The sequence below is a fragment of the Nicotiana tomentosiformis genome, chromosome 9, assembly GCF_000390325.3.
Source record: "Nicotiana tomentosiformis chromosome 9, ASM39032v3, whole genome shotgun sequence".
Classification (NCBI taxonomy): Eukaryota; Viridiplantae; Streptophyta; class Magnoliopsida; order Solanales; family Solanaceae; genus Nicotiana; species Nicotiana tomentosiformis.
In genome coordinates, this window is record NC_090820.1 from 86,002,297 (window position 1) to 86,022,334 (window position 20,038).

Sequence of the window (20,038 nt, forward strand, 5' to 3'; positions counted from 1 at the left end):
GGTAGGCAGATTCACATTGATGGCCACATGTGAGTTAGCGTCGATCAGGTCCGCGACCAGAATTCCGATGGGATCGACAGGTGGCACCTCATCACTAGGTACCATATTATTGTTCTCGCTGTGGTGACCAGACTCAGCGTCCACATTTAGAGGTGCAGATTGGGAGTTCGACATTTTGAACTTTGACCTGAAATTAAAGACACTTCAAAGAATTAGTGTAAAATGGGGTGCGTTATAGAAATTTATATCAAATTGCCAATATTATCCTTAGCCCCACAGTGGGTGCCAAACTGTTTATCCTCAAAATTGGATAACAATTAAATTTGTAAGTGGTTTTAAGGATACGCGGATTAATTTGATACAAAATGATAAGTTGAGTTAGATTGAGCAAATAAAGATATAGTAAATTCAAACCACGTAAGGAGGATGATTCCAGCCTTAGTGAAATATTCTCTCTCGATCTGGGCTCACAATGGCCAGTATTGATGAACAAGAAAAAAAGCTATGAATAACAGTGAAAATAATAGTGTATCGCTTTGTGATACGTGTTACAATGTCCTTAATGAATAGTCAGGCCCCCTTTATATAGCAGGAGAATCTTGCTCTAGGTATAATTTTGTAAAAGGTAAAAAATCTTATGTTTAACTGATTGCCGGTTCTCCATCGATACATGACGAGATCCATGCCGTGATATCTGGCCGGTCGTGGATATTACGACCTTCTGTTGGTCGTGTTTGGTTGCTTGACAATGCTTTCCGAAGTCTTTTGGGATGTGGACCGATCCCAGATTATGACCCCGATATTCTCGAGGGCAGGCGTCATGCCCCCAGATTCTAATTCGGTGAGACCCTTGCCTCGATTCCGATGCCTCGTCATCATGTCTCGAGCTTTGTTTACCCTATCGGAAGTCGGGGTGCACCATGAACCCAGTTTTACCCGTATACACATTTGAGAACCACAAAGTAATGCACTATACGTTTTAGCTTATATAGCACTATTATTAATCAGAGTCAAACATTTCTCTCTTTGATCACAACTTTTTATCTGCTACAGTATCAATTATATAATGTTTCCAAACACCTCGTATCCTTTTGAACGGAGGAAGTAGTATTTATTTTTTGATTTTAATAAAACAAAAGAAATAAATTGCAAAATCCTAAAAAATGACATGGACGGTGAATAGTTGATGTTGGCGAGCATAACGGGTCACGTTTCTTGAGCTCATCAGCCTGTTTTCTTGGCCACCACGAAAACCCAAGCCTCAATATTTTGTTGCGCTCTCTCTTTCTCTCACTTCCAGATTCTCAATACCACTTCGATACAGTAATATTCTCTCTCTCTAGAATTGAATTTTCACTTTGCAGTGAAAGAAGATGAGCAAAGGACCTGGACTATTCTCTGATATTGGCAAAAAGGCCAAAGGTAATTTTTTTTTTCCTTTCATTTTTCTTAGCTATGTTTGTACTAAAATAAACGAAGTTGGTGAATAATGAAGTCAAATGTTGTGTTGTTTTAATTGATAGATCTACTGACGAAGGACTATATCTCCGATCAAAAGTTGTCTATTTCCACCTACACTGACACAGGAGTGGTATGACTTCTCGTTCAATTTTGAACTCTATTTGTTTTTTATTTTCTTCCTATTTGCAATTTTGAATTCAAGCATTTCTTTTGGTTTCCATGTCCTTTTGGAGTTTTATTCGCTTTTATTGAGTCGAGTGCTTTTTTAATGCTTTGATTTGCCATTGGAGCATATTTTTCCAGATTCAAGGCTTTTGCCCTTGTTTCTTTTCTATTTTTTTAGTAGCGAATTTCTGTTTCAGATGTAAGATATTAGTCTCTTAATCTCTGATTTTGTTTGTGAATTAATTGAGCTCTGATGAGAAAACAGTTGTACATATTATTATACATTAATTTAATGTCAGAGCTTGGTTTACATCAGCATCTATGTTGTTCGGCTCATTGTGTTATTTCCCCGCTTTTGGTACTGATATTACCAAAAGAAGTCAGTATGCCATGTCATAATTGGTTTAAGTGCAAAGCGTTGTATATTCTGCACTTAAACTCAATAAAGGAAAACATATAATCAGGAAATGCTGTTTAGCAAGGTTAGCAAAATCAATCTCCTTCACCAGGAAACCAGAGGCGGATCCAGGTTCGAGTTCGGGATTCTACCATAGTGCATTTCATTTACTGGGTTCAGAATGTACTATTTGTACTTATTTAGGGCTCGAAGAGTACTGGGTTCATCCGAACCCATAATTAATGAGCTAGATTCTCTCCTTCATGAAACTGGCCTAGGAGAGACGTGTTGTCAAACTGAAATGAATTCTAGTTTCCTGTTCTGGTGAGGATACCACTGATTCTATCAAAGAGGAGCGGTTCTCCATATGATTAGAGACAGATTGATTAGATATATACTATACCTTTGAATCTGAATCATATCTAAGCTTCGATTGTTCTCTTTGATTCACCTCGAGAAATGATCGCACTTCACCTCAATGTCAGGTCTCAATATTTGTATTCATGTGTTGGATTTAGCTTTGACGTTACACAGGATGCTTTTCTCATCACTTTTGTTGAATCAAGCAGCTAATACCGACTGTACACTTAAATAAAAGCGGAGAGTTAGGCCATTGTCTATGCCATTTGTTGGAACAATAAACTTGGCAACGATTTTCAACTTTTCATTCACTAAACTTCACATGACAGAAGCATTAACAAGTTAAAACTTGTTAACTCCAAAACTGAAACAAAGAGCTCTAAAGCTTTGATGTATTTTGCTCAATGTTTTGGTCTTCCTTGTTTGAAGAGACACAGAATATTTTGAATCTTCTCTTCATTCTTTATTTGCTATATCTATTCTGGGTGGGTACATAGTGTTAAGATTGCTCTTGCCTGTCCTAGCAAAATCACTCTCCATCACCTGGAAGCTGATCTTGGGTGAGACGGTTCTGTCAAAATGAATTGAATTCTACTTTCTTGTTTTTCAAAGACACCACTAATTCCATCAAAGTGGAGTGACTTCAATTTGACTACAGACAGATTATTAGATTCATGCTGTATCTTTTGAATCTGAATCTTATCTAAGTTCTTCATCTTCATTGCTTATCTGTAGTATGTACTATCTTTGCTGGGTGCATCTGCGTTAATGATTGAAGTTAAACTCATTCCTCTGTGTTTCTAAGAGGAACTGACATTTTGTGGGAATGTGTTAAAGTCATCCAATTTTACTTATGTACACGGAGAAATTGTGGATTTGTATAAAATCTTTTTTTGATCAGTAAGTAAGTATACATTTATATAAGACTTTTCTTGATATTCGAGAAATCCCAGTTTTTTCTTTATAACTGGGAAATCCCCTGTTGGTTAGCTGGCCCAATCCCAGGTTGTCTTTAGGTTCAAAACTCAGGGGAATATGGACCTGACCTCAATCCTTCTCCCACTTAAATACGATGCTTGGGTTAGCGACAAGGTTTGGAGTCCTGCCGTGCGCGCGCCCTATGACATTTCTACAAGATCTTATAATCATTTTCGTGCAGTTTCTTGCAAAACATGATCTTGAAATATTGGGCAAATGCCTGTTTTTAAAATACCGCAAGAAACATATGGAAGAAGCTTCTCCATTAAAGACATGATAATTCTTGAAAGTGCAAATGCCTCAAGTTTTTTGTCCTTTGAGTGATGCCTCATGTTTGATTGACCTGTTATGTTAATTTCCATAACATTGGTTTTTTTTTACTTTGTTATGCCTTATATAGTTTCAGCTCTTTTTTTAATGTCCAAAAGCTTTCTTCTAATTAAGTTCTTATATCACTAGATCTATGGCAACCGAATTTCATCTCTAATAGAAATTTCTTAATGTAGGCCCTTACATCAACTGCAGTGAAGAAAGGAGGGCTCTCAACTGGAGATGTAGCAGCTCAGTACAAATATAAAAACACTTTGATTGATGTCAAAGTTGATACAGGATCAAACGTGGGTTGCGCACACCTTGGTCTTTCTTAATCATGTTTGTTTTTGTTGGATATCCTTCACATTTCTATCTCCCTGCAGATCCTGACAACTCTTACTTTAACTGACATTGTCCCATCAACAAAAACCATTGCCTCTATGAAATTCCCTGACTACAGTACTGGCAAGGTAAGATCTTCTCATCTGTTTTTGGCTCATGGCTTTGTTCCATTACTGAAAAGTGAAAATGATAGAGTTTCCTCCTCTAAACTTGCTTTTTGCTTTCTTTTGCAGCTAGAGGCACAGTACTTTCACCACCATGCAACCGTCACCACAGCTGTTGCTCTGAAACAATCCCCTGCAGTTGATCTTTCAATCACACTTGGGACTCCAACTTTTGCTCTTGGTGCAGAGGCGGCTTATGAGACTGCAACTGGTAAACTGACAAAGTATACTGCTGGCATTAGCGTGACAAAACCAGATTCCTGTGCTGCTATAATCTTGTAAGTTTCAATGTTAAGGTCTCTAACTTCTGCAATTAGGAAGCAGAAATGATAAAAAGATTAAAGTTTTTGATACTTGCTGTTCTTTTCTCGCCTCAGAGGGGACAAAGGGGACACAATTAAGGCATCATATATACATCATCTCGATGCATTGAAGAGGAGTGCTGCTGTGGGTGAAATCACTAGAAGGTTCTCTACAAATGAGAACACATTTACAGTTGGAGGATCCTATGCTGTTGATAACCTGACAATTTTGAAACTCAAACTCAATAATCATGGAAATTTGGGGGCTCTCTTGCAGCATGAGGTGATTCCAAAGTCATTATTGACCATTTCTAGTGAGTTTGACACCAAGGCCCTGGATAAGACTCCCAGGTTTGGGGTGGCCCTAGCTCTTAAGCCTTGATAGCATTTTCGTAGCCGGCATCCTTGAACTCACACTGAGGAATTTTTTGGAGTATCACAGTGAAGGAGGCACTCAATAAGTAGTTCAAACACATTTTTTTCCCAGAATGGATCAATTGCGGATGGTGGTTTCCAAAGTTGGACCAGCCTGTGGCATTTCACTGTTTTCTATTGTCTTTCTCCTATTTTCCCCTGTTTTGAGAAAGTCTACAAAAGCAATTTTTCATGGCAAATCTAGAACTTGGTAGTTTTTAACTTTAAACCTGTGTAAGAGTTTTCTTTCTCTTTTATCCGGGCGATGCAATAGTTATCTAATTGCAGCAATTGCTTTAATTAACCCCCTTGGTTATCTGAAAATATGTGTGCTTCGTTTTGCATTGGACTTTCAGGCAGTTTTGCTATAATTTTTCCATGACTGACGAGTATGACCAATTTGATTTTGCCTGCTGAGAATGCACAACTGCGTGGTTTAAACCAAATCTAGTGGAAATTGAAGTACATGCAAAATTGAGTTACGTTTTGTTAAAGATTGGAAAAAGGTTAAGCTACTTTTCTGGTAATTTGTTCATCGGGTCTTTTAGATTTCTAGTGACTAAACATAACACAAATGACATTGCTTTCAAACTCGTAGTGTATCTAACCATATTCCTAGTACTGCCTTTTAACGTTTTCTTTCTTCCTTTTTTCCATCTCCATGAACCTGTCATCTATATTTGGGATAGCTGGTCGCAGGAGATGATTAGGAGCCATTTGTGTACTGTCTCTAATCAGACAACAGTCGTAGTGTCAAATCAAGATTACCAACAAAAACTAAGAGAACACTGATTAGTTAAAATCTTATGGTTCGGAAAGAGAGACACCATCGCTCAGTTCCTAATAATAAGATTATATGTTATAGAACAAGCCGAATTGGATAATAAGCAACAAGAACAATTGTGCACGTGACAATGGACTTAAAAGGCTGAATATTTTTGTAATCTCTTAAGTGAAAAGCATTGTGAAATTGGTAATCTTTGACAGATCATGCTCGTGCGCGCTTATCCAAACAGACAGATTTAGTGGTCTTTTAAGTCGTTCAATAGCAATCTTACTTCAAAATAGTTTAGTGACACAAACCAGTAAAAAATCATTTGGCAGCATATACATTCACACAATTAAACCTTTCCCGAGGTAGATGTATGTTACTTAAAAGCAACCTTGTACCAGAAGCAACGAACCACCTCCAAGTTAAGTGGCAAAAATTTATTCTGATACAGCTCCGGGCTGGAAAACAGGCAACTAATTTGAGAATTGCAAGCTCCACTTTCTATGAAAAACTAATTTAACTTGAGCAAACAACATAGGACAGCACCTTAAATGGTATGCATGCCAAGTAAAATGAGATGGCATCTATCTAAGGTTTTCCATATTCAGACTAGCTCTGGCGACTTTATGTCATATTAGCAACATCTCTCGTGGAAAACAAAGCAGCTCATCACTCGAGAGTGGAACAGCACTTCTTCCTCTAATAGGAAGCAACTGCAGCAGTATTGCGTCAACTATGCCTACTGGTTTTGGAACCAGACCTAGAGAGACTGAGAGACCTTAAAGCAGCCTAGACTCACTTTTCCAGTTTACAAGTTCATTGGGCGAAAGGCTAAGCTGTCATCGATCAAATTAAAGGCTAACTATTGTCAATCGCGACTAATCATTTTGTATCAGAAAAGATATCTAACTTCCAAAGCAACCTAAACCAACTCTTCAAATTTCAGGTCCATTGGAACAAATACTGCTCTGTTATGGTCAGTCAAACTAAATGCCGAATGGACCCAGAAGATAATGAGATCATGAAATATTGCTATTTCAAATATAGGATGTAAAAACATAAAGGTAAGGAAAAGGAAGAATGGTCCTCCTACTTACACCTCTTTTCTATTTGTGTTCCTCGCCAGTCGCCTCCTTTCAAGTCAATGATACATTCATCAACCCTCTCTTCCTAAGTGTTATTCTACTTCCTGACAAAAACAGAACATTCCTGTAAAACCGAGATACAAATTCTAGCAGCAAAGCCTCAAACTAGTTAGGGTCGACTCTATGAATCCTCTGTATCTATTCCCTCTATTTTGGTGATCCTCCTAATAGATAAGACGTAAAACTTAAAAACAATAGACACCACAGTGTAAATTAACATCTACTACGCTGTGGGAACTGGAAGTGAACAAGAAAGAAGTTCACAATGATTAATCAATTTGGCTCAACATACAGTTCCTCAACAGAGGACACAGGCCGAGGATAACTCTGATAAGTACATACCAAGAATACTACATATGAGACAAATCATAGCGGATATCAAATCCACCAATTTAGGCTTATGAATCGTTTGCATTCTTAGTTACGTCCAGACTACATATCTAGACCCTCAGAGTAAACAATGAACACACCATTGCAAACACCTCAACTATTTCACAGGTACCAAGTAATTCTGCCCAACAAGTTTTTAGGCAGACGGGACAAAATCACCACCTAGGAATTTGAACCTGAAACTTCATGCTAAACACAACGTTCCTAACAACCTTCAGCAGTGAACTTTCCACGTAGATATTCAAAGCACAAACTGGTCGAGCAATCATTCTAACACACAAAACAAAGTGAACAAACACACAAGTAAGAAGTTTAATGAAAGATATTAATCAACCCAAGATTACCAACTTTCACCAGAATGCAATTACGACAAAACCAAAAATGCTCAACAGAATTAAAGATCCCAAAAATCCTAATAGCCAAAACGTACTAAATTAGTAATATAACCTTTCGTTCAGCTGCCCAACAGAATTCTATAACAGAAACAAACAGGTGCAAAATTTAATCAACGGTCTGCATAATATCCTCAGTAGTGAACTTAGTACCCTTGTCTTTATCAGCAGCAGCACGTCCCTTAGCCTTACGATCAATCAAAGATTTACGGTCCTTATCAAGCCTGAGCTTAGTAATAACAGTCTTAGATGGGTGAATACCAACATTAACAGTGGAACCATTAACTTTCTCGCGTGTTATACGCTCAATGTGAAGCACCCATTTCTTGCGATAAACTTGGACAACTTTACCCTCACGCCCCTTGTATGTTCCTCGTACGACTTGAACCTCGTCGTCTTTTCTTACCGGCATAGATCTTACGTTGTACTTTGAACGTAAATCCGATGAAAGGGGTGCGCTCATTAACACTCGGCGGACGCTTGATGGGGCCGTGAAATGGGCCTTTCGGCTTTTCCGGCGAGAGGAGGATACTCTTGGATTGTACTTCATTTTTGCGAAGCTGGTTCACGCACTCACTCTGCAAATGCGGCTGATGAAGAAGATCTGATTTTGGGATTTTTGTTTTTTGGGGTTTTATATTGTAAGAGGCAAATTTATTGGGCCTTTATTTTGATGACTTACCTGTTTGGCCAAGTTTATTTTTGGGTCAAAAATATAATTTCTTTTTTAGCCAAAAATACTTTAGGCAAAAAATTGAGGTGTTTGGCCAAGTTTTTGGAAAGAAAAAAGTGTTTTTGAGGAAAAACAAAAGCAGTTTTTGAAAAGCAGAAAAAAAGAACTTCTCTCCAAAAGCACTTTTTTGAGAAGCACTTTTGAAAAAAATATACTTAGAAGCAGTTTTCAAAAGTTTGGCCAAACAAGACCAAAAAATTTCCGCTGTCACTGTAGCTGTGAACAGTGCCAAACAGTACCGTGAACAGTGACTTCGTCACTGTTCATCGCGGACAAGCTGGAGCTTTAGGCTTCAATGGCCACAATGGCCAGCGACCAGCTGGATTTTCCGGCTGATCTGCCCTCCCCCAGCATTGCACAACAACATAAAACAACTAACGCCAACCCAGCCCCTCTAGATTACTCTAAGATTTTGAAACCAAATTCTTTAAATCCTTCAGCGATGGCTATTGCTGCAGCTTCAATTCAACCCATTCCACTGCGACGAGCAGTATATTTGAATGGCCAACCAGTGGTTAAATTCACAGAGGCAGAAGTAGATAGAATGAACGTGATTGAAGGCCTCCAATATGCTGTCGTTGGCAAGCTTTCATATGGTTCTCCGGAGATTCACGAGCTACGCCGAATAATCCCAACTCAGTGTGGTATCAAAGGTGAGTGTAATATCGGATTCCTTAGAGATCGTCATGTGTTAATTAGATTAACTCTATGGCAAGATTTCCTCGATTTCACATCAAAGAGTACGTACTACATCAAAGCCAAAGATGGTTACGAATACCAATTGCGTACTCTTATCTACGATGCAAAATTTAAGGCAGGTGAAGAAACTCTGATGGCAATGGCGTGGATTTCTTTTCCTAGACTGCTGCCTACCTTTTTTGTAAAGGAAACTCTGTTTTCTTTGGCTACAGCTGTGGGAAGGCCAGTGTGTCTTGACGCAGCAACTACAAACAAAACTAGGCCGAGTTGCGCAAGAGTAAAAGTTCTTGTCAATTTGTTGGCCGAACTACCTAAAAAGGTGCGATTGGATATTGATGATGAAGCTTCTGGTGGTGTTCGAACAGAATGGGTGAGAATTCAGTATGACATGCTACCAAAATATTGTAAGGAGTGTAAACTACAAGGACATGATGAAATTGAATATTGGCATTTGCACCCCGAGCTTATTGAGAATCGAAGCAGCAAGAAAAGGAATGATCTTACTGAGTTGAACAACTGGAATTCTGCTGCTGATGAACAAGGAAAAACCAAAAATCACATTACCCCTTTAATGATTCTCACGAGTGGAAAAGTAGTTGGGAACATAGGTGCACAGTGGAAGGAAGTTCGAGATAATCGGGGAACCAACAAAAATAACAAAACCCAGGTATAAGGGCAAACTGGCAATGCAATCATGCCAGTGAATGCTGGTGTACAGCAGGTGCACAATAACTTTGCACTGATGGAAGTCTAAGAAGATCAGACAAACAAGGTTCAAACAAGGAATAAATTTGCATTATTAGGGGAGTAACAAAGTGATATAAACGAGAACAACCAACTGGTTTTGGTGGGAGAAAAACCAGTCTTCAGTTCTAAAGATGGTCCTACTCCTTTTGGGATTCAGTCCATAATCGACTAGGTTCATAAAAGGTTTAGGACTAGCAAAGAGGAGCTAAAACAACTCAATGTGACCACAAACCAATCTGGTCATGCGATTCCATCTCAAACTTTTAAAGATTCTGGGCAGATGGAGGATCTTGATGAGATAAACTCTACAAAGGTCTTATGGAGCGATGCAGTTAAGGTTAAGAATGATCAGCTGGGCAAAACAAAGACAATATAAGACAAGGTGAAGAAGGACAATAATACAAGCTCACCTGGCGATAGGCTGGCGACGCCAGGCCTAAAACCAGGCTCACCTGGAGATAGGCTGGCGACGCCAAGCCTAAAGCCAGGCTCCCCAGACGTTAGGCGGGCGACGCCAGGCCTAAAGCCAGGTTCACCTGATGAGGCAGCTACAGTAAACCCCAACCTCAGAGCCACTGGAGAGATCTTGGCCTATGTAGATGGTGTTCCGGCGTATGTCCATGAGCTACAATTCAAGGAGTATGAACAGGCTGATGAGCGGGAAATTGTTCCAAGAGCATCCGGGAAAATAGAGGAAGTGCCTATGGAATCTACCACTGATCAAATCATGCAACTACATCTTAATGTTCTAACTAAGACTCCTCTTCAACATTTACATGATTTAGTTACACACAATGTGACACCAATTGATGAAAACTTATTGAGACAAAATCCAATGGAGGATGAAGGAGATGATGAATCAACTGCCGAAAACTTCAAACAAGTGGCTAGGGAAGGGGATTTATCACCCACAACTAGTGCTAAAGGAGGTAAAAACACTAAGAAGAATTAGAGTAAAGATCCACCACAACCTTCAAGAATAATGCCCAAGAGGGCAGCTTCTCTATCTAGATGATGATCAAAACATTAATATGGAACATAAGGTCTGTGAATACATAACATGCCTTTCCTAGGGTGATCAATATGAATAGGGAGCATAATTTTTGTGTAGTTGCATTGATGGAGCCTTTTCAAAAGAAGGGACTCATTGATAGATATAAAAGGAGGTTGAATATGGAGACTGCTTTTACAAATATTAATTGGCAAATATGGTTGTTCTTCGATGCAGTTGTGGAATGGGAATTAGTGGAGGATACTGAGCAACAAGTGACCGTGAGAGTGTTTCACCATGACCTGGGGCAGCACATGATGATGACATTTGTTTATGCAAAATATTCAGCAATAGAGAGGTTGGATTTGTGGGATCACTTGTATTATTTAGCAAGTGATATAGAATTACCATAGTTGGTAGGAGGGGATTTCAATGTGATATTGCATGAAGACGAGAAAATAGGGGGACTTCTAGTACACCCTCCTGAATATGAGGATTTTGCATTTTGTGTAAACTCTTGTGGTTTGTTTGAGCAAGGGTACAAAGGAAGTCCATTCACATGGTGGAATGAGAGATCCAATGATGAGTGTATATTCAAGAGATTGGATAGGATTTTTGTGAATTTGCCATTTCATAACATGTTGCCAACTATTGAAGTTGAGCATCTAATCAGAACTGGATCAGATCATGCACAATTGCTAATGACATGTGGGGTGCAGACAACCAATTTTGTCAAGCCTTTCAGATTATTGAACTTTTGGACAAAGCATGCTACATTTATGGATGTGTTGAGGCAGAATTGGGAAGCGGATTTCATAGGGGATCAATTTTTGATGTTCAAGCAGAATATCAAGAGGGTGAAGGCAACACTCTCAAAATGGAATAGGGAAACATTTGGTGATATCTTCAAGCAATTGGCTATTTTGGAGGACATTGTTAGGGTGAATGAGATGTTCTTTGAAGAAGAGCCTACAACTGAGAATAGGATTGTGCTTCAAAAGGCTCAATCTGAATTAAAGAAATACTTGAATATTGAGGAGCAGTATTGGAAGCAAAAAGCTGGGATGACTTGGTTTGCTGAAGGAGATAGGAATACAAGTTTCTTTCACAACCATGTCAATGGCAAAAGAAAGAAATTGCAACTGAAGAGGATCAAAAGTGGCAGTGGGGTATGGATTGAAGACCAGGAGCAATTGGCTACAACTACAGTGGACTTCTATAAAAAACAGTTCACAAATGAAGGTGATGCTTCTGAATTTCCCTTGCTCAATAATGTACCTTCAATGGTCACTATGGATCAGAATTTGGAACTTAGCAGATTGCCAACAACTGAAGAAGTAAGGACAATAGTTTTTGAGCTTAGCGGGGAGAGTGCTAGTGGCCCTGATGGATTCACTGGCTTGTTTTATCAAACATGCTGGGATGTTATTTGTGCTGATATACACAACATGGTGCTACACTTCTATGGAGGAGTTGGATTGCCTAAATCCATCACTCACACCAATCTAGTGTTACTGCCCAAGAAACCTAGAGTCGAGACCTTTTCTGACCTAAGACCTATTAGTTTGAGCAACTTCATTAACAAGGTTTTGTCTAGGGTGTTACATGACAGATTGGAGAGTTTTTTGCCATCTCTAATAGCTCCTAATCAATCCGGATTTGTAAAGGGTAGGAGTATATTTGAGAACATCTTATTGACTCAAGAAATTGTCACTGACATAAGGTTAAGGGGAAAGCCATCTAATGTGGTGATCAAGCTTGATATGGCTAAGGCCTATGATAGGGTCTCATGGAAGTACTTATTGCATGTGCTAAGGAAGATGGGATTTTCTGAACACTTCATCAACATGGTGTGGAACTTGATGTCAAATAACTGGTATTCAGTATTGGTGAATGGGCAGTCCTCAGGGTTCTTTAAGTCGACAAGTGGTGTGAAATAAGGGGATCCCCTGTCTCCAGCATTGTTCATCATGTCAGCTGAGGTACTTTCCAGGTCTTTGAATAAGCTTTTTGAAGACAAGTCATTTGTGGGATTTGGAATGCCTAAGTGGTCTGATTCTTTAAACCACTTGGTGTATGCTGATGATACGATAATCTTTGCATCTGCTCATCCTCCCTCTTTGAGCAAGATTATGGCAGTGTTGGGGAATTATGAGAAGATATCAGGTCAGATGATCAACAAAGATAAGAGTTCATACTACATGTATTCAAAGGTCGCTAATGGATTGTTTCAGGCAGTTGGAGCTATTACAGGATTTGCAAGAGGTAAATTCCCCTTCATATATCTAGGGTGTCCTCTTTTTTACACTAGAAGGAGGAAGGACTATTATGAGGATCTTATCAAGAAGGTGAAGGCTAAATTGCATTCATGGAAAGGAAAACTGTTGTCATTTGGAGGAAAGGCAACACTCATCTCTAGTGTGTTGCAAAGTATGCTAGTTCACATATTATCAGTCCTTGATCCACCAAACAGTATCCTGGAGCATCTACATAAGACTTTTTCTAGGTTCTTTTGGAGCACAAAGGAAGAAGGGAGAAGCAGACACTAGGCTTCATGGCAAAATCTTTGCCTTCCTAAAGATGAAGGGGGCTAGGTTTTAGGTCCTTAAATGATGTCTCAAGGGCACTGTTTGCTAAACTATGGAATTCAAGTTAATGTGGAGTAAAGGTTTGCCATTCAAGATATCCTTCTTCTTGTGGAGATTGTGGAGGCAGAAAATAGCCACCGATGACATGTGGAGGAGGCAAGGGCAAATGGTGATGTCTAGGTGTTGGTGTTGTCAGCAGCCCCAAGAGGAATCCATTGAGCATATATTTGTCACAAGTCCTACTACCTCTAAGGTATGGAACTTATTCATGGGGGCTGCTGGAATTTCTGTGCAATTGATTCAATTGAAGCAGATTATAAGGCATTGGTGGTATGCTCAGTATTGTCCGAAATTAAAGCCACTATTTCAAGCAGTACCAGCTATCATCACTTGGGAGCTTTAAGAGAAGAAATGCAGGTAAACATGGTGGTTCAATATCCACAAATAGGGTGATTCATGAGATAAATAGAATATTGCATCAACTGGCAAGGGTGAGGTATGATTGGATCCCTAATATTCCATTGTTATGGCCAGACATGATTCAATACTTTGAAGGATATAAACCTATATTGATCACTACAAGAGTAACATGACAGCTTCCTTGTCATGGTTGGTACAAATGTATTACTGATGGAGCTTCAAAGGGCAATCCTGGACCTAGCTCCCTAGGCTTTTGTGCGAGGGATGATGAAGGTGATGCGGTGTATGCTAGGGCAGTAGACCTGGGAGTGACAACTAATGTGGTGGCTGCAGCTAAGGCTATTCTTCAAGGGTTAGAATATTATGTGGAGCATGATTTTCACCCTCTTATACTGGAGACTGATTCGTTGGTGATAAAGAAGGCGATAGAAGGGGAATGGGATCCTCCTTGGGTAATTGCACAGGATGTGAAGAAAATTATAGAGATGAAGGACAACTTCAATGTGATCTTTCAACATGTGTTCAGAGAAGGCAACTCAGTGGCGGATTTTATAGCTAACATTACGTTCTCTTTTGTAGGTACATCTGAGTTTCATTTATTCTCTGAACTTCCTAGTGCAGGGAGGAGGTTGATCAATCTAGACAAATCTCAATCACCTAACCTTAGGATTAGGATAGCAAAGAGAAGAACCCCAGACTGATGGCTTCACAAGATTGGACTCTACACAAACTGATATGTCCAAATGCGAAGGAAAATGCTGAACCCATCATATGGTATTTTTGGAGATTGTTGAATCATTTCTCAGTGGTATTAGCATGCTTTCAAGATCAATCTGAGGATGGTTTAGCAATGTTTTGAATGATGACTACATTAAAGGTTCTAGTGGGGAAGGATCTGAGCTTACAAGAACACAAAAAGGCACATTCTCAAAGGCTGGCCTTTGCCTTGCAAAGTCTTCTTAAAGCCAGATCATTCCTGGCTTTTGCCTTGTAAAGCCAGCCTAAAGCCAGCTCATGCCTGGCTTTTGCCTTGTAAAGCCTGGCTAAAGCTAGCTCATGCCTGGCTTTTGCCTTATAAAGCCTGCCTAAAGCCAGCTCACGCCTGGCCTTTGGCCTGCAAAGCCTGCCTAAAGCCAGCTCAAGCCTGGCTTTTGGCTTGCAAAGCCTGCCTAAAGCCAGCGCATGCCTGGCCTTTGCCTTGTAAAGCCTGCCTAAAGCCAGCTTAAGCCTGGTTTTGCCTTGCAAAGCCTGCCTAAAGCCAGGCTCCTCTTCTACACATTAATCTTGATGAGTGAGCACATGATTAATACTTGAACAAAATCAGTTCACTGCATATGGAGATCATTTAGTAGCGACACTTGGAGGACGATGCGGACTTCAACTCTGCGGTGGAGATGTTTGGAATTCATTTTAGCCTATGGACAATATACCCTGGTGCCTGGTGAGAGCTTGATAGATGCTGCTTAGTATTTGCCAATGACAATTGGATTCACATACACTAATAGGAGAATGAAGCATTCAACTTATCATGTTGTAGTAGTTAGTTCATTAGATTTTAGCTTTTCTATCTTTTTTAATAGCTAGTAGCTTCATGCAACTTCTATTTTGGTTTGGACATCTTGTAAGCATTGGACGTATTTTGGGATTTTATTTATATATTAGCCAGTAGGCAAAAAAAAAAAGTTTGGCCAAATACTAATTACTGCTCAAAAGTATTTTTCAAATTAATCAGCCAAACACAAATTGCTTCTCACCAAAAGCATTTTTTTAAAAAGTATTTTTGAGAAAAACACTTCTCAAAATAAGCTAATTTTTATAAGCTTGGCCAAACATGCTATAATATTGGATTCATCGGGCAGCCACCTGTGGGTTTGGGGGAAAGAGGGATTTTTTGTGCTAAAAATAGTATTGTAAGGGGTCATTTGGTTACAAGGAATAAATAATTAGGCGTATCAGAATAATATATGAGATTATTTTATGAGTGTTTAGTAGAATTTTAATTTAAATTTAGCAAGTTCGGGATTGTTTATATCACAATTGATGAATTAATTTTATGCCATAACTAATTTTTTTTGGGTAACTAATATTTTTTTATTATTAATCATCAAGTGAAAGCAATACATAACCATAAAAACCAAACGAAGCTGACCAAACTAAACAAAAGACCAAAGAAACTAATACACCCTAATAACAAAAGATCTATATCCATAGTATTTTGGTGAATTCACACTCTGCAAACAAATGATATGTTGTCTCAAGATAGCTTTGACACAGAACACAGCTCAAAGCAACTTCCCTTGTAACTGTAACTACATGGTGAACTTCGCTTTTGGTCAAGTGTCATTTCTATACACAGAGGTGGATCTAAAAATTGAAGTGTATGGGTTCCTACCGCAATTTTAAGTCAATATATTACAATAACCGAATTAAGGAAGAGTATCAATATCCAACATATATTTAGAAAATAACAAAACACTTAAAGACAACATATGAATATAAATATTATAATTATAATTGTACTCGACGACTTGTCATGTTTTGAAAACGATCAATGATCGCATCATTAGGTACACTTTCAAATACTTCATCCTCTATATAACAAACTAAACAATCATTAAAAAATTCATCACCAATTCTGCTTCGCAAGTCATTTTTAACATACTTCATCGAAGAAAAAGCTCTTTCTACCGTTGCAGTAGCGACAGACAATATCAGACTTAACTTCACAAGAAAATAAACAAGTCTCCAAGTCATGTGCAAATTTATTTTAACCAATATCTTTGAAAGATCTCCAAGTCTTTTCAAGGTAGAGAATTCATTGCCCGCCTCTCGCACATAGTCAATATAGATGTCAAGCTCAAAACTAAGATCCTCAAGCATAGAATCAGTGAACTCATTCGGGTAGTATGTAGCAAGTTTCATAATCTTGTCTTTATCATAATTTGCAAAAGAATTATCTGAACTCAAACTAGCCATACCAAGAAGTAGATCAGTATTCACTTCATTGAAACGATTGTTAAGCTCCGAAAGTTACAAATCAATAATAGCATAGAAAACCTCTATACGCAAATGATAAGAATATGTAACACTTGATTTCTTACGCTTTGACTTTCCACGAACATAATTCATATCTATTTCGGGGATCACAATACCATGCTTGACACAAAATAAAGAGACGTCTCTTATCAAAGAATTCCATCTAGAATCTCTCATATCTTGCAATTGTCTCTTTGCGAAACCAACAAGCTTCATTGCACTTACAATATCTTGATTTTTTTTTTGTAAAGCCATATTTAAATCATATGTAAGTGCCAATACTTTCAACTTTAAATGTAACATATACACAAAGTCATAGGATCTTATGTCATCCACTAGACTTTCTACCATTGATCTCTCATGATAATTTGAGCCATCAATTGCAAGAACTCCAAGTACATGAACAATTGATGAGAATAAACTAATAAAATTACGCACTGTCTTAAAATGAGAACCCCACCGAGTATCACCTACCCTTTGAAGTCCAAGTTCTTGATTTAAACCGCTTCCTGTATGAACTTCACCAAGCACTAGTAGTTCCTCTAATTTTTCTGCTTGATCATCTCGAAGCATCTCCCTACGCTTAAAAGAACCCCCAACAATATTTAAAACATTTGCAAGAATATCAAAAAATTATTCGGTCTTATAATATATTTTTGCAACAGCTACAAGAGTCAATTGCAATTGATGAGCAAAACAATGTATGCAATATGTTGAAGGAGTATCATTCATAATCAAAGTTTTAAGACCATTAATTTCTCCCTGCATGTTACTAGCTCCATCATAACCTTGTCCCCGTATTTGAGATTTACTCAATGAATGTTCCAAAAGCAAAGAATAAATTGCTTCTTTTAATGACTTTGCAGATATATCTTTAACATGAACAATGCTAAGGTATCGCTCAATAACTTTACCCTCTTTGTTGACAAAACGTAAAATAAGCGCCATTTATTTCTTATGAGAGACATCCTTAGACTCATCAACCAATATCCCAAAGTAATCCCCATTTAAGTCTTCAACAATTATTTTCAATGTTCTTTCGCACAAGAACTCACAATATCTTTTTGTATATTTGGACAAATCATAATGTCATTTTTTGGAGCATTTTCTTACACAACTTTCTTTACATCATCCTTCTTATTTGCATACCACTTTAAGAGATCCAAGAAGTTGCCTCTTCTTGTAAAAGTTTCACGTTCATCGCGACCACGAAAAGACATTCCTTCTTTCAAAATATACCTTGCAACATCAATTTAGGCATTCAGGCGAACCTGATACTCACTTTTAGTTTTCCCGGATTGCTTATCAAAAGATATTAAAATAGATTGTGCTTGATTCGATAAATCTAGCATCATCTTGAAACACCGATTATGAACACTATTCACTTCACCCACATGTGCGTTAAACCTCTCTATACCTTTATTCCAAGCCTTAAAACCAACTTTTGTAAAAGAATCACTTACTTTTTTCCCATATCCTCCTATCTCATTTTTAAACAAATAACAACATAAGCAAAATGCTGCATCGTCTTTAATACTGTATTCTAACCATCCAGAATATGAAGTATTAAACCATTCCGGATTAAAATGACCCAATTTTCCACCAAAATTTATTTTTGGAAAAATAAAATTGTGAGGCCGACAAGGCCCTTTTTGAATGTAATATCTTCTCACTCGGTCACGCAGATTAGGAGGAAATTCTGAAATTTATTTTCTTTCACCAGGATTAGGTTTAAGAAGATTCTGATCCAATATAATATCTTTGCTTAATGGGTGGGAAGAATTGACATTATCATTAATCACTGGACAGGAAGGAGAACTAGAAGTAGAACTTAAAGAGGTTTGCGGCTTGAAAAATCTCTTGATCATATCGAGTCTCACTAAAATGCCCTACAAATCATAAGACACAAATTAAATATTACAGATGAATATAGGAGAAAAATAGTTAAGAAATATTATTTTATATAATATAATATAAGAGAAAAATAGTTATAAAAAAAAAAAGATGACGGAAGGAGAGGACCTACAATGGATCACTGCTTGTCTTTGATAGGCAACAGAAGAAAAGTCAAAATTGAAGAAGAACGAAGGTCGAAGAACCAGTGGCTTGCAAAATTGAAGAAGAACGAAACCCTAACTCTTTTTTTATTTATTTTGGGGACATTTTGATGTGGTTGTTTCTTTTTAGGTTCACTTTAGTCATCTATTATTATTAAAAAAATAGACTAAATTGGAAGTTGTACTAACTTGACAGAAAGGGAGTAATATTTGTCTGTTGGATGTTTTTCCTTAGTGGAAGTATTGCTCAAAAAGAAGTATTGCTCAAAAACTTTGGTTTTTGTCTGTTTAATAAAAAGGACTTATGGGGACTCGAACTTGCATCAACAAGAAGAGAAGCGGCCCACATCTGGGTTCCAAGATTTACCATTGGACCAGAAATGCATTTTGGAACTGGGTTCCCATATAATTATTGTTATATATTCAATAGATTTTTTAATACAAATATAGGATCTATACAAAAGCTACTGGGTTCCCGGGAACCCATACATAATACTGTATGTTCGCCCCTGTCTATACATCAAACCTTTTCAATTTTCTTTCATAGTCTTTTAAGAAATTTAAGGTTATCATTCAAAATAAAAGTTCATCCAAATTTATCAAATTTACACCAAATGTATATTTTATATTATATCACGTATATCTCATTTTTACTCCAATGAACCTAATATCCATCAATAAAAGTATATTCACTGAATAATACTATCTATATTTAATTTCCATATTGTGATCCTCCATTATAATCTCAGTGTAACTTATCTATTAACCAAGCTATCTTAAGTAGTGTTACATAATGACCTTAGACATATTATGTTGTTTAATGAATGTAGACATAGTCTTATGTAATGTACGTAGCAGAATTATAGGAATTTACAATAAATTTATAGGATTTTCATTTTGATTTTTTCTATAGTTAGGGCTCTATGTACTTGTATATATACTTGTTACTTGACATAATATATTATGAAATTGCTCAATCCTCTCTGTATTTTACATGGTACCAGAGCGGGTTCTCCGGCTTTACCGGAGTTAGATAGGGAACTTACCGAAACTGTCAATTAGGGTCAGAATACTTTTGAAGAATTTGGAACTTGAAGTTTAACCATCATCACTAACCTAGCAAGGACCTACCCCAGAATTCGGTGGCTGGAGTAGGCACGAGTGGATCTCACG

At 37.8% G+C, this 20,038-nt stretch overlaps 4 protein-coding genes across 4 annotated transcripts; 1 reads left to right on the forward strand and 3 right to left on the reverse strand.

The window, feature by feature from the left end:
- Positions 1 to 1,185: 1,185 nt before the first annotated feature.
- Positions 1,186 to 5,199, forward strand: LOC104108598 (mitochondrial outer membrane protein porin 2-like). Its single transcript, XM_009617675.4, has 6 exons — positions 1,186 to 1,422; positions 1,524 to 1,591; positions 3,868 to 3,978; positions 4,057 to 4,143; positions 4,249 to 4,457; positions 4,557 to 5,199. The coding sequence occupies exons 1-6, from the start codon at positions 1,374 to 1,376 to the stop codon at positions 4,861 to 4,863; spliced, it is 831 nt and encodes a 276-aa protein (XP_009615970.1). The 5' UTR covers positions 1,186 to 1,373; the 3' UTR covers positions 4,864 to 5,199.
- Positions 5,200 to 7,506: 2,307 nt separating this feature from the next.
- LOC104108599 (large ribosomal subunit protein uL24z-like) lies at positions 7,507 to 8,211 on the reverse strand. The gene has a single exon (XM_009617676.4). It carries the CDS (start codon positions 8,142 to 8,144, stop codon positions 7,704 to 7,706), a length of 441 nt encoding a protein of 146 aa, XP_009615971.1. The 5' UTR covers positions 8,145 to 8,211; the 3' UTR covers positions 7,507 to 7,703.
- An 8,069-nt stretch (positions 8,212 to 16,280) lies between these two features.
- Positions 16,281 to 16,748, reverse strand: LOC138899139 (uncharacterized). Its single transcript, XM_070185260.1, has one exon. It carries the CDS (start codon positions 16,746 to 16,748, stop codon positions 16,281 to 16,283), a length of 468 nt encoding a protein of 155 aa, XP_070041361.1.
- Positions 16,749 to 16,802: 54 nt separating this feature from the next.
- On the reverse strand, positions 16,803 to 17,756 carry LOC138899140 (uncharacterized). Its single transcript, XM_070185261.1, has 2 exons — positions 17,478 to 17,756; positions 16,803 to 17,390 (listed from the first exon to the last, which is right to left on the reverse strand). Exons 1-2 carry the CDS (start codon positions 17,754 to 17,756, stop codon positions 16,803 to 16,805), a joined length of 867 nt encoding a protein of 288 aa, XP_070041362.1.
- Between the last annotated feature and the right edge of the window lie 2,282 nt (positions 17,757 to 20,038).